At 41.6% G+C, this 15,695-nt stretch overlaps 1 protein-coding gene across 2 annotated transcripts; it reads right to left on the bottom strand.

Moving 5' to 3' along the window:
* Positions 1–295: 295 nt before the first annotated feature.
* On the bottom strand, positions 296–4,125 carry LOC115170555 (uncharacterized). 2 transcript variants are annotated; one of them, XM_029726808.1, is made up of 2 exons: positions 3,818–4,125; positions 296–2,720 (listed from the first exon to the last, which is right to left on the bottom strand). In XM_029726808.1, the coding sequence occupies exon 2, from the start codon at positions 2,623–2,625 to the stop codon at positions 1,459–1,461; it is 1,167 nt and encodes a 388-aa protein (XP_029582668.1). In that variant the 5' UTR covers positions 2,626–2,720; positions 3,818–4,125; the 3' UTR covers positions 296–1,458. The 2 variants fall into 2 exon arrangements, with proteins under 2 accessions (XP_029582668.1, XP_029582666.1); XM_029726806.1 differs by having other exon boundaries at positions 296–2,724; positions 3,818–4,124.
* Positions 4,126–15,695: the final 11,570 nt, after the last annotated feature.

The following is a 15,695-nucleotide window of genomic DNA, read 5'->3' as shown; positions in this document are numbered from 1 at the left end:
ATGTTGCCATCCCTGGTAGTATGTTGCCATCCCTGGTACTGTATGTTGCCATCCCTGGTACTGTATGTTGCCATCCCTGGTACTGTATGTTGCCATCCCTGGTACTGTATGTTGCCATCCCTGGTACTGTATGTTGCCATCCCTGGTACTGTATGTTGCCATCCCTGGTACTGTATGTTGCCATCCCTGGTACTGTATGTTGCCATCCCTGGTACTGTATGTTGCCATCCCTGATCAAGTGGCTGCTTGACTTTTAGATTATTAGAAATTGTATAATCAAAACGAGACAAAAATATTTCATTTCAAAGATTTATTCACAAGTACAAAAATGTATTTTCATACAGATATTCACATAACAACAGATATTTTCATCACCTAGATTCAGTTTACAGTGCATGTCTAGTAATTACACAGACCATGTATTCTTTGGACAAGGCTAACAAAAAGTATTCAACTGAGACATGAAAACAGTTTCACTAGTTGCCAGACACAGTGTGTTGTCCTACATGAAGCATATCACATTTCAATGATTGACATGGTGTGTGTCTGTCCTCACAGCTATGCTGTTGACTGTGCAATGGAATGAGAGTATTAGTTGATTTCCAATTGTCATTATCCAAAGTCCATTGTGTTGCAATACATTAAAGAGATGACAACAGTTCAAAGTCCCCATTCAGGGACTGGAGACCGTCACCTTTCAGGTTATCTGTCCTGTGTCCTTTCTATGGTTGTGTTTACAGTTTAAAAGAATGTGGTGTTCTTTCCTCATGCATATTCAAAACCAGTTAGTGCCAATGCCACAGCACCAATAATGAGTTTGTTGAAGCTCCAGTTGAATTACAGTGTACATTAGTTCAGCACCAGTTCACCTCAATGTCTCAATCACTGACATTGCTTTGTCTGTGGTTGTGAGACCTTGAGAAGCAGCATTGTTGTACATGCAGAGTGGAGATGACAGTCAATAATACAGTATCCTCTGGAGAGGTGAGGCAGTGTCCTCTTGTGTCAGAGTGTTTTTGAGGGTCTCACAGTGTATGGGGCAGAGGGCCACAAGTGAACCAACACATATAGCTTTGTGCTTTCATAAGGTGATGATGGGACTTGTTACAGAAACGGTTCTCAATTGAGGCGCAGATAAGGAGTCTAGGAGTTTAGGATTTAGGAGTAAAAAAATCAGGACAACTAAAAATTAGAGGTTAAAAATACACACACTCCTAAACATAAAGGTAAATAGTTGGAATTGAGGAGTTGGGGTGGATCATAGTCCAGTTGGCCCAGGGCATTGGTTTGTCACCGTAGCAGCTCAGTGTGCCAAGGTACTGTGGTGTTTAGAGTCTCTGTTTCCCTCTCTCTCATTTTCACCTTGTGTGTGTGCTTATGTTAGTATGCTAGCTCAGATTGAGCTTCCTCTTCTAGGATGGGACAGTTCACCGAGCATCCACTGACCCAGTCCTGGGCTCAGTTCACTTTAGCCAGCAGCTGCTCTGAGAACAGCTTCTTGAGCTGGGCCACCTCTTCACTGAGGGAGCTGAGGTGGGACTTGAGGACATTGTTCTCTGTATGATAATGAGACTCTGTCTGGCTCTGTGGGGGTGTAGGTTGGCCATACTGAGTGGACTCTTGCTGTTGTCGCCCCCTCCGGGTCTCCTCTCCCTCCTGCTTATGTGGCCAGACTCCTGCCCCCTCAGCTCCACCCAACATGATGTGTCCGCTGGCTGTCTCCCGGGGACCGTCTCTTGCTCCCATTGACTGTATGGGGCTGTGCCTGTTGTCCTCTCCACTGCTGAGGATCTTGAAGCGCATTTTGTGAGGAAAGTTCTTTATGCCCTCCCCAGACTCCACTTTCCCCATCATCACTCTGGAGAGCTCCCCAGGGAAGTGTCCACTGTGGTGCACCTGGGCCTCTGCAGGGGAGTGGTGGAGCTCGTAGCCCAGCTCCTCTGCTCTGTGTGGGGACAGTTTGCCATGATCACTCAGTCGGTCCTCAAAGGAAAGGGGGCTCCCTAAACTGGAGCTGCCAGGGGTGGAGAACCCAGAGTCCTCTGACATGCTGCCAGCGTCCCTGGAGCCTTGCATGCTGAACTGGCCCCCGTGGGCAGCAGGGTGGCTCCCTGGTCCACTGGGCAGATAGTAGTGTGGAGCCAAGGTCTGTGGAGCACAGGGGGCAGCGGGGAGGGGCAGGATGGATGTGTTGGAGGGATCTTTGACCAGGCCGAAGCGGAACTTGAGAGCCAGCAGCTCGGCCCTGAGACGTGCGTTCTCCTCCAGCAGCGCCAGCACGCGATTCTCCACCACCATGTCGTTGACGCGGCGCTTCTCCCTGGAGCGCTTGGCCGCCTCGTTGTTCTTTTTGCGCTTGTCCCAATAGCCGTCATCCTTCTTCTCGCTGGGGATGAACTCACGCTTCCGTCTGAGGGGGTTCCCAGAGGCGGGCGGGTCATTGGTGCGCTTCAGAGCAGAGGTGCGTCCGAGCAGAGAGCGGGCCAGCAGGCTGCTGGAGGTCAGGATGGACACGGCCTCGTCTGTGAAGGACAGGGTCCCACCAGGTGCAGCACTGGACTCCCCACCACTCTGCTCCCTCATGTCTTGAGAATCTTCTTCAAACATCTCACTGGTCACGCTCATGGTTTTGCTGTGTTGAGAATTTCTGTTCTTTATATAGTGTCTCAAAATCCAATGTCGTGGAATGGTATGGCCATAAATTGTTGCAATAGCCCCACCTAGCTTTCAAAAGAGGAAGAAGAAATGGAGAGGGGGATTTAATTGTTATGCAAGACCAGTTACAACACAATGTTATGTAACCCCATTACATCTTTCCAGTTAAACTGGAGCTACTTGCACAACAACCCCACATGACTCTTGAATAAGAACCATGATGTACTAAGTGCTAGACAGACATGTCAATCTCTTTTGAAAAGGTTTACAATATAATAATCAAAGTGGGCTCCTGTCAGTCTAAAGGTTAAACGGTTAATTATAATATCTATATTCGTATTTCTTAAATAAAAGCTTTCTTTAGAATTGGGAGGAAAAAACAATAACATTTTAGCCTTATATGTATTAATTATCCCTGTCCTGACCCAATGACTGGAACTGAAGTCGCTTCATCAGACTAAATCAGTGTTAGCCTACATGTAGGTTAACATAGTGTTATATAACACCGTATCAATAGCTAGAAAAATCCGCGCAATGACCTGCATTGATTGCTTTGTCTATTTTTTATTTCACTAAAACAAAAATGGCTTAACATTTTGAGTTCACGATCAGACGTTATATCTTTCAGAAATCGAATTGCATCAAGGACATTTATAAGAGCACTAGCCTAGTTTGCAAGTTGATAATACTCTGCGCCCCACTGTTATTCCCTCCGTTCATTTACAATTGGTTCGCTGTATAGATCGAACTGTTAACCTATCTCCAGTACATCCCTAAACGAAGACAACTGGTTCTTCTCTAAACTTTTAGTGCATGTCATTCTACATTTCAGTCAGATATACAAAGGGAACGAAATAACGTATTGAAACAGCAATGAAAGTTTCAACAAACTATTGCAATGAAGGTCCTGTCCTGTTATATATATATATATATATACATACATTTATTTTACATGTAAAGCTGATTCGAAAGTTGGCTATAGTTTTCTTTACTTGGTATATTTTATATTATTTAACCTCAAATCATCGTAGCCTTCATAATTGATAGGCTTCTGTTGTAGGCAACATTGTTACATTTCTGCTCCTTATGCGATTGCCTATTCTCTGTGGTATAATGAAGGCACTGTTGAAATACACCGCATGAGGGAAAATTGTGAAATTACCTTGAGTTGGATTCTCGTTGTCTCAGAAAAATGCCGATCTTTCAATTAAAGAAACGTGTCACAACGTAATCGTGACACGTAATCATTCAGCAGCTTCGATTCAGCACTGGGTCATCGAATACACAGGATACTTTGTTTCCTGCACCGTGTAGGCTACTGATAGCTTACTCAATATTAGGCTACTAGTCTCTCTGACACCTTGTGTCTCGCGTTTCTGCTCCACTTGGATTGCTGCAGCTCCTATTTGTTTCTTTCCCGGCGAAGTTCAGCCGAGGACGTTTCCTATCCTCACTTGAACCAATGGGCCGCGTATGTGTGGTGCGCTCAGTGGGACCGCCTCTCTCCATGCCAAGACCCACCCCGCAAGGGAAAGCTCACAACGTTATCCTGCTCATGCATCATCAACTGAACTCGCTAGCCCATCCTTTCGTAACAATGAAGTCATATTGCCATCTCTGGCTCCCTCTCACTCCCCCTGCATATTTCCAATAGACCTATGCTCTTCAACCAAATATCAGCTTTATGGACGGCATGCTCGGTATCACGTCAAAGTGAGCGACAGATCAGATTCGTTGGAATAGAACTGAGAAAGAAAATGCCAGCAGTCATTATGCAAGCACTTCACAGTTTTTCAGGATATGGTGATCTCCACTGAATCCATTCTCATTATAAAGGAGACATTCCTAAAACAAACCTGTAGATGTCTGGAGGGATATAGTTCAGGGAAATACTCTCTGTTTTCCATATTGCTTCTAATGCAATGATCTGTCTTTCACAGTGTCAATGAACTCCTTAACATAAACCAAGAGATCGACACAGCCTTGTGAAATGTTGTCAGAATCTCAGAAATACACAGTAGAGGCCTATTACTTTACTTACAGAATAATACAAAATGAGACCAGGTTGCAATCATAGGTGGTAAAATGTTCTGCAGGGGGTTCCATGAAAACAGCGGAATTCAGCAGTCACATGAGCTTTTAGAGTGGAACATACTGACTGTATGCATCAGTGGAATGACCACCAAGCATCTTATGAAAATAAATCCTGGGTTTAAAAAAGTCTCTCTTGAATTAGTTTCAAATCCAGACTATAGACAACAGCTTGAGACTTTATGAAATTCTTTCCCCCGATGTCAGTCTTGTTCCTATAGGATTAATTCATTTTTAAACCACTATTTTTTATCTGGAAATAAAGACAAAGTTTTCAAATCTAAATTGGTTAAACTACACACATACACGGAGTATACTAAACATTAGGAAAATCTTCTTAGTATTTACTTGCACCCCTCCCTTTTGCCCTCAGAACAACCTCAATTCATCGGGCAAGGAGTATACAAGGTGTGGAAAGTGTTCCACAGGGATGCTGGCCCATGTTGACTCCAATGCTTCCCATAGTTGTGTCAAATTGTCCGGATGTCCTTTGGGTGAAACACACAGAAAACTGTTGAGCATTAAAACTGTTGAGCATTGTTGAGCATTAAAAATCCAGCAGCGTTGCAGTTCTTGACAAACCTGTGCACCTGGCACCAAGTACCATATTCTGTTCAAAGGCACTTCAATATTTTGTCTCGCCCATTCAACCTCTGAATGGCACACATACACAAACCATGTCTCAACTGTCTCAAGGAGTAAAAATCGTTTTTTAACCTGTCTCTTCCCCTTAATCTACATCAATTTGAAGTGGATTTAACAAGTGACATCAATAAGAGATCATAGCTTTCACTTTAATTTGCCTGGTCAGTCTATATCATGGAAAGAGCAGGTGTTATTAATGTTTTGTATGCTCTGTGTATAATACTCAATGAACTGGTTGCTGACTTCATAATATATCATATCTGTTCTTAGGCAAAACAAGATGAAATTAATTACAATGATTGAATGAATAGTGACTCATCATGTACGTTTGATGTTCATCTCTTTATACAGTGTGATGTCCATTGACCACTCGACCTACAATAGCCAGGCGCTGCAAGGCGCTAGTGATGTCATTTCCCAATTATCACCCTCGCTGTCCATTTGGTATGACCACAGGCATTCCTCCGGCCCTCTCCACTAACTATGCAACCACTATGCTCCCACCACAACTGGCACAGTGTCTGCCTTGGTCCTCTCCCCTTCAACAATCCCTTCAACAAAGGCTGCGTGAGTACTTGCTGTTTGCGTGGGTCTTGGTTGCAGAATTTATCATTTGTGTTGGATGCAAAGCAAAGATATAAACAAACAAAAGATCACGTGAATCCCTCTTTAGTGGCGGTAGTCTGAGGCCCTCTTCAAGAAGTTTAATTTGCAAATCAATCATTGTTTTTGAAATCAGTGGACAGTCAATGAAAAATGCGCTCTTGCAACAGCCTATGGAATAAAAGTGGGGCATTTATTGCGCAATCTAATTCATGCAGATAAAAAAAAATCCATAGGCCTAATGGACATATACTCAAACTCACACCCTTTTGATAGACTTAAAGGGGCAATCTGTAGTTGCTACATCCATTTTGGACGTATAAATTATTTATAGTAACATCTATATATGGCCAGCTATGTAAACTTTAACATTGATTTATCCTGCAATAGAAGTTGTTCAATTGGTAAAATACATTTTTGTCTTCTTCTAATGCCTCTTAAGGGGAAAGTAATCTAAAAGTAACTGAATGTAATCAGATTACGTTACTGAGTTTGGGTAATCCAAAAGTTATGTTACTTTGGACAGGTAACTAGTAACTGTAACGGATTACATTTAGAAAGTAACCTACCCAACCCTGTATGGGGTCAGGGATTAGTTGGATAACCCATTTTCTCCGGTGTTCTTCTGTACAGAACTCAATGTACATGGTGAGGTCACTGTCCTCCTCACTGTGTTTGCCATGGCTATCACAGGCCAAAGGAGATCAAACATCATGGGGCCAGGGGCTAGTATATCTATCTATCTTACTGCAAGCTGAGGTGGGGTAGGTGGGAGATAGCTGGGATGCATGCATGTATTCACAGACATAATTGAACAGGTCATACTCCAATTCATAGAATGGTATTCAATATCAGTGTCTTCAATTCAGTTAAAGGAACACTTTGATGTAACTGTAACTACACTGTAACACAGCCTGCTTTTTTGCCTTATTTGCCTGAAATACACATTCACTTGAGGCATTACACACACATCATACAGTGATCTCTATAAATATAAATATCTCTGTCCTGCCTGCCAAGTGGGTGGTACACAGTGGCACAGAGGGACTCACAGTTAGGCTGTTTTTATCCCAGCAAGACTGAATGACAGAATTGACCACTGGGAGAGGACAGGGAGGTTTTAGTGAAAGATGGTGGTACAGGGATGTTGTGTAACGTCCTCTGGGACACACTGGGATCGTGCCTAAAATACCAACATGAGGAGTCCACTGAGGAAAACAAACGCCATGATCTTTATACTATAATGTACTGTACATTCTGTTCTACTGACACACATGAATGATTGCTGTAACCTGGTCTCAGTGCATTTCATATGATTCTGTATGTAAATTCGAGAGACTCTATTTAGTATGATATTCTACATTTCGTATGGTATGTATTAATTTGTGGATGTCCATCACCCATTTCGTATGGTATGTTACGCATTACAATTCGTATTATATGTTATGAATTTGCAAAACTTACAATATGTTAGAAATTCTAGTTAGGTGGCTAACGTTAGTTAGCTGGCTAATATTACCTAGGTTAGGGGTTAGGGTTCATTTTAGGAGTTAGGTTAAAGGGTTAAGGTTAGCGGAAGGATTAGCTAAAAGGGTTAAGGTTAGGGTTAGCTGAAGGGTTAGCTAAAGGGGTTAAGGTCAGAGTTAGGGGAAGGGTTAGCTAATATGTTAAGTAGTTGCAAAGTAGCTAAAAAGTAGTAAGTAGTTGAAAAGTTGGTAATTAGCTAAAATGCTATTGTTGTCCGTGATGAGATTTGAACTTGAAACCCAGATGTTCGCGTTGTACGCCCACTCATCCACTACAACCAACCACCTTAGCCTTAAGTAGCCATCTGTCTTATGTAACCATATCAAACGTAACATGTCATACTAATACCAGATTTACATTTACTATGCTACGTCTAGTCTATGAGACAAGGCTGGATTACTGCAGGAAAATATTTCACAACACTTACTGCTCACCTGGACCACACCTTGTCAAGGTTTCTTTCTTTGTCTCTCTCTTTTGTTGTGCCTTTCTCATCCCCTCGCACCCTCTCTCTCATCAAACTCTTTCACCCCTGTTGGCCTGTCTCGGATCATATCACAGCCTCATTCCAGAAGCTGTTATTGTGTCTCAGTTTAGATAATGGGCTGTAACACATTGACACGTTGCACCACTTATCTGCCCTGCACTCATTGACACGCTACAGTTAGGAATGCTCAACACCATGCTGTAGTTTCTAGTAAAACTACAGCATATCAGTTATTGCCATTGAAGACACCCCAACCTGAAATAAAACTGTCATGTCCCCATTTGACCCTCCTTTATAGGCTCAGCACCATCTATCCATCCACTATCCCCTCCATACAGAGTCACATGTGTACTGTGCTGTAAAACGCTATTTTAATTTTATATTGAATTTTTCCACAATCTTGCAACATTTAGTTTTCCTGAATTGAGAATTAACTTCAAGCTCTGAATCAATGACTGGAACGAATTGCGCAAAAAAAATAAAAAATAAATCGCTGAAGTTGGAGACATATCTCCCTCACTAACTTTAAGCATCAACTATCTAAGCAGCTTACCGATCACTGCAGCTGTACACAGCCTGTCATGTTTGTGTATGTAGGTGGCAGGGAAGTCAGGCGCAGGAGAAACCAAGTTGGTTAATATGGAGTATTTAATAATAAAAAAACAACTCCAAAACCAAAGTACAAAATAAATGGGTAAAGTATACCCGTCGCACACCAATACACAAATCCACGTAACATAACATCACAAACAATCACCGACAAGGACATGAGGGGAAACAGAGGGTTAAATACACAACATGATTAATTGGATTGGAAACAGGTGTGTAGAAAGACAAGACAAAACCAATAGAAAATAAAAAACTGATCGATGATGGCTAGAAGACCGGTGACGTCGACCGCCGAGCACCACCCGAGCAAGGAGGGGCATCGACTTCGGCAGAAGTCGTGACACAGCCCATCTGTAAATAGCCCATCCATCATTCTACCTACCTCATCCCCATATTGTTTTTATTTACCTTTTTGCTCTTTTGCACACCAGTATTTCTACTTGCACATCATCATCTGCACATCTATCACTCCAGTGTTAATTTGCTAAATTGTAATTACTTTGCTACTATGGCCTATTTATTGCCTTACCTCCTCACGCCATTTGCACACACTATATATAGAATTTTTCTATTGTGTTATTGACTGTACGTTTGTTTATTCCATGTGTAACTGTGTTGTTGCTTGTGTCGCACTGCTTTGCTTTATCTTGGCCAGGTCGCAGTTGCAAATGAGAACCTGTTCTCAACTGGCCTACCTGGTTAAATAATGGTGAAATATATATATATTTTTTTAATTCTCCTCTGAGAGTTCCACACAGAAACACATTCATGTAACTCCCATCGAATCATCTATACACACAGCCACATCCACTGCTTCATAATCATAAGCATATGAGATGTATTGCGGCTTCTAAAAATAGAACAAGACTAATTTTGTGTAACTTGGGGGTCTGTTTCATAACAGGGGGACTTAGCCCCCCCTCCTCCTTAAAGGGGCAATATGCAATTGCTACATACATTTTTTGACAAATTAATTATATAAATCTGTTGATTGTTATAAATGCCTTATGAGCATATTTTAACTGCCATACCTCATTAGAACCCACATTACAAGCTTATTTTACTACATTGTTAGTAAACAATGCAATTGTAAACTAACACTGTATAGCCTCAAAACATGGTTAAAACTATCATTTTGATATCATGGATGGTCAGTCCTTGCATCCATAGCTTTGTCTATGAATTTGAGAGTGAGTTAAATTTCTCCAGCCCCATCCCTCAGCTGTTTACCAGAACGGCAGCAGTGTCGTTATAGTTTGAACTGCAGATTGCCCCTTTAACTCTATACTGTATGTCTATCACTCTCCATCTACTAAATCCAAAGCACATGCACTAACTCACAATGAACACTCAATGAACACAGAACTTACTCTGTGTTAACATTTTGCTTTGAGGCAAAACCGCATGCGTTTCAGTATTAGCCTCCGACACACACATCAGAAAAACATGAGAAAAACAGAGCATTGTGACGAGGAACACAAGACCTCAGAACCCTTCCTTCCACATGCTTCTATTCCTGGATTCTAAAATACGTCACACAGTTGCCACAGCAACCACTGCTGGTTGCAGAGAAGAGGGGATGTGATGAAATAATCATAAAATGGGCGGGTAACAAATGGAAAATCATGTTTTCACATCCAGATCAGATCAATAAACCAGAAAAATACTTTCAGCCTGAAGTTATTTTCTTCACAATATGTTGAAAAGCACAAATGTTAATGATGCAGATGCAGACAGAGTATGAAAGCCATGTCTGGCCGTTCTTATTTTAGGTTGAGCTCCGTAAGCAGTTCTCTAGCTCAGTGCCAGGTTGGCTCCAGGAAGGAGCGCAATCTGCATTATTTCCTGTAACTGGGAGGTAATGACCTTGTCACCTAATGCCATTATGTGACTCAATGTGTCACCAATCCATGTGTTGTTCAATGGGCACACTTTGACCTACAATCCTGGCTAGCTGCAGAGCGGATGTGACTGCTGTCTAGTGTGCAATTGTAAGAGGCAGTGCTCATTGAAAGTAGTCCTTTTTTCTTTGAACATAGACTCCGATAAACACTTATATTGGTTTCAAAGAGCATAAAAGCATATGGAATATAGCCTATTAGGCAATACAATATGTTTTTGCCTGCTTCCACTCTATTCAAATACAAATTGACAAGGAACTGAATGTATTTATATTTGTTGTGCAACTACTCTACTATGACATCTGTCATGAAGTCAAACGCATTGTTAAGTTGTCATGAAATAAGATATAAATCCTCAGAGCTTATGACGGAGGGAGTTGTGTGTGGGAGGGGGGTCTTAGTTGTATTATTCTTACTGGTGGGTCGGTGTTGTTGAACAATCTATAGCACAGAGGGGTGGGGTAGAGGGAGTGCATGACTAGGGTTATGTAACCCATGCTGTGCACTTACATAATACATTCATAATCAGCCTCAAGGACAGATATAGATGGCCTAGTTTCTACCTTGTGCCTGCCAGCATACCAGTGGCACAGTGTCCTGAACACTAATTTCACTGCTGGCTGCAGAGGGGAAAGGCTTGGGATTGTTCAGCCTATGTATGGTTTTACAGATTTTTTTATGTCAGATATAGTGATATGTGTCTAAAGAAGACAAAAAATGCATTTGCAGTATAAATGTTGAGACAAATATGGCCACAGATGTTTTGGTGTGAGGCTGATAGACATATGTTTTTGGTTTGCTAATCCCTCCTGTAGTTGACAACACTTAGACATGACACATGTAGGCCTAACACACCACAAGGCCCTGAGCCATGTCAAACAGATTATTTTCCAAGTGTGCATGCAAGAGCCACTCTGTCATTACTCTATTTATACTTTCACAGCTCCAGACTCTTTCAGTATGCCATGTGTAACTGATGTGAAATGGCTAGCTAGTTAGCGGTGGTGCGTGCTAATAGCGTTTCAATTTGACGTCACTCGCTCTGAGACCTTGAAGTAGTTGTTCCCCTTGCTCTGCAAGGACCGCGGCTTTTGTGGAGTGATGGGTAACGATGCTTCGTGGGAGGCAGTTGTAGATGTGTGCAGAGGGTCCCTGGTTCGAGCCCAGGTAGAGGTGAGGAGAGGGACGGAAGCTATACTGTTACACATGCTCGAGACATTTTGGAATGTTCCTCTACTCGTGTCACCTCTGCTCTTCCACCAACATTGCTGAGCTAATGACCAGTTCCAATACTGATTCCACCACACTACCAAAGCTAAAACAAAACGCCCTTTTTTTTACACTGCTAACATGACCATATCAGCACAGCCTGGCTCAGTGTAACTCTGTGTATTGTGAAACCGTTAAATGACCTGTCAATCAATATCAGTTGGTCTACATTTGAAATAGTTGTTGCATCATCCTCAGATAGCCGCCTCCCTCTCATTAATTTGAAGTTGAAACATGTTGTACTATCCACATTAGTGCTGTAGTGTCAGAGTGAATCCACTCAAATAAAGGAGCTAGGTTACGGTTGTTATCAGAGAGGACTTCCTCCATCATACTCACTTATTCCGTTGCCAGAGACAACTAAGTACACTTCATAACACCCTCTGATGTAACATGTTTGGATCAACACTGCCAGACACATGTTCAGATAGACAGGGGCCTTTCTATCACTGTAATTACCCCAATTCATTTTCAGAGTTAGTTAGCAGAATTGACTGATTTGTGATTATTGGTTAGTTGCATGACTGGGAGTGAACCCATTAGACTCACATGGTCCTATTCTCATCAGTTTGTCATGTCCTAAACAGCACATGTCCCCCATTTGCAGAACCTCTGAGTACAAGTAGCTTTTAGGACATACTTAGGGGGAAGGAGGTGGGGGGGGGGGGGGGGGGGTACAATTAGAATAGAAGGAATGTACAACTCCCGGAGAGCACTAATAGAGGTACGTCGAGAAGCACTTTGTTACAGCCTACTCAATAGACTGTATGTCGTTTCCTGTTCCTTACTCTGTTGCTGGGCAGATTATTGAGCTAATGTAATGAAGAAAAGAGAGATATATAAATGCATGTAATATGCATTTAGATAAGGTAGGCAAGAGATAAGGCAATTATTAATTACAAAAATTGAAATTTAAAACAGAGACAAGGAAACTCATCTGAAACTTTGCTCCATAATTGTTTTATAGGGCTTCACTTTAGCCTGCGTTTTCAGACAAACCCTTTCGAGATTCATCCATGTGTACCAGTATTGACTTCAGTTCACATCCATGTTGTAGCTGTAACGGAAAACAGTGACTTTCACAGTGGAAACTACAGTATGTCAGCTGTGTCCACTGCATGCTTTGGTCTGTATATCTAGAGAGATATGCAGCCAATACAAGTATCTGCATGTCAAACATATCTTTCCCCCTGAAAACTAAACTGGGTATGCACTGCTTCAGTGATGAAACTCCTTGTTGGACTAATGTTTTGCCCATGATGTGATGTTGAGGTTTATGTAATGTCTATTGGTGTTCCAGAAAAAGATCCAAAGGCTTTCTCAAGTAAAAGTACTGCACGTACACTCTTTCCACTAACTCCATAAATAGAGTAATGGCAGTACAGAGGAAGAACAGTGAAAAAAGGCTTTGAACAGTTGGCTGTAAGAGCTTAACCCAAAGTTACTTCAGCCCCTGATCCTCTGAACAAACCCCATGCCAGAGCTAGCCGCCAAGGCTAATAACACATTCTGATTGGTCAGTGATGGGAACTGTCATCTACTGTCATCAGATATAGGCTATGTTATTGTGACATGGGGACAATAGGTTGAGCTGGGCCTCACTTGCTATCATTCTTTTCCTGGATTGAGAAACTCTGGGGTTTTTCCATTGCTCCATGCTGCTACTTTGACAATTGATAAAGGATTTATTGTGGAAGTGTACAATACTGCATACTGGTGTTGAATCACCACAGAGAAAAGACTCACAGCTGGTGGAGTCTAACTAGCCTGGTATACACCAGACTGATATTCCGCTGTAACAAACCAGTCATGGGTCGTTCCATGTCATTTCAGCAAGCCATGACACCCACCATCTCAGATTGTACTGAAATCATTTCTGTAGTAAGAAGCAGATAAGATAAACATTCCATAAGCATTATTTTGATAAAATATAGTGAGGGTATAGTGAGGACAATAGCATACCATAGTTGGGCCATTTGAGGACTGTTGGTTGTTATTACACCATGGACCCTCTTCCAATGTTGGTTTATTCATTTCAATTGATTTATTCAGATGGCAGAACAGGCAAGTCAGAATGTCCTGTAAACAGATGTTATATATATACCTTATAGTGGTGTGTAGAACCAAAACGGTCTGCCCTCCTGGAAGTAAGGTCAAATATTTGTGCTTCCATGAATTTACGTTTCAAGTTTTACTGAATATTTTCTTCTTTGAGATGCAAATGACCTAAAACTGTTTCCCAAACATAAACCTTGGACTCATTCATTGCCTACGCAAAAAAAGTGATTTATTCCCTCATCAACCATTCTTCTTTTCATCCACCTCAAAGGACCTCGTAGATGTCAGTTACATTAGATTGAAAGAAGAAAATAGGCTTTTAGTGGTCATGAAGTATTCATCGATGCATATCTGCTCCGTGGAAGAAAACGTGTACACATCTATCTGGCAGACGGGCAGAGCCACCTGTGAGCTTCCTGGTGGACTCTGTATGATGGGGGTGAGGTGAGTGAGTCATCCTATAGGCTTGTCTCTGCTGGCAGTTTGTTGGACCCCATCTCATCTCAGGGTATTTGAAGGAGTGGTGATGTCAGAGCTGTCACAGCTACACTCTGCCTGAGGCCACACAGACTGCTCCTCTTATTGACGAACACCGGGAGATTGAGACTGGAATGAATGGACCGTACTGTCTCTCTCTTTCACTACTGCATCTTACCCTCCTCTCTCACCCTCTTCCTTCCCCACTCCCTGTTTTCTCTGCTGTTTTCTGGCTGGAGGCATGCATATTCATTTTCCTGGAAGAAATTACAAAAGTCAGCCAATGGGTTTCCAAGAAATGCTGGAACGCTGTGTCAGGCTTGGCATCGCTCCAATGGCTTTTGTTAGACTCAACTGTATCAATTGCATAATAAACACTACAGTGCAGGCTTTGTATACAAGCCTATGAGTCAGAGAGGGACTCATATTTCAATGGTATTTCAGAAATAGAAAAACAAATCAGTTTAGCAGGCAGTGTTGTTGAGCTGTTCTTTTTTCTTGGTGTTAACTGGTGCACATCACAGGTAGCAGTGTTCTATCACTGAGTAGGATATTAGTGACTCATAGCTGGATGAGTCACATAAGTTGCATAAAATATTTTCAGTTGTCAGCAACACCCTGATTTATATTACCCTTGTAGTGACTTTGTGGAACTACTGTACTGTATAGGAAACGCTTTCTCCTATTTGTAAGGGTGATATTACCCTCTTCTGGTAAAAGATGGTATCACATGTCTGAATCCACCCACGTGAATATATTCCTTAGGCCTACTTATTATGGTTAATTGGATCAACTATGTTTTACTTTTTGAAGAGGGATTGACCACTCATTTTCAGGTTAGTAAATTAATGATATTGTATGTTTTGATTATGAGAGTATGAAAACCACAGTGCCTATAGAAAGTTTACACCCCCTTGAACTATTTTTCACATTTTGTTGTGTTACCAAGTGGGATTGAAATAGATGTAATTGTATTTTTTTTTTGTCATTAATTCGACAAAAAAATACTCCATAATGTCAAAGTGAAAAAAAATTCTGCACATTTTTACAACTTAATAAAAAATGTATAACTAAAATATAGTCGATGCATAAGTATTCACCCCCTTTGTTTAGGCAAGCCTAAATTAGTTCTGAAGTAAAATGTTTGCTTAACAAATCACATAGTAAGTTATATGGACTCTGTGTGAAAGAATAGGGGTTGACATGATTTTTAAATGACTACCCCTTCCTCTGTCCCCCAAACATTTAACATCTATAAGATCCCTCAGGCAAGTATTGAATTTCAAGCACAGATTCAACTACAAAGACCAGGGAGCTTTTCGAAAGCCTCTTAAAGAAGGGCAGTAATTCATACATGGGTAACAATAACACAT

Source organism: Salmo trutta, chromosome 32 (assembly GCF_901001165.1).
Source record: "Salmo trutta chromosome 32, fSalTru1.1, whole genome shotgun sequence".
Taxonomy (NCBI): domain Eukaryota; kingdom Metazoa; phylum Chordata; class Actinopteri; order Salmoniformes; family Salmonidae; genus Salmo; species Salmo trutta.
Note: the sequence above shows the minus strand (reverse complement) of the source record. Positions and strands in the feature narration are given on the sequence as shown.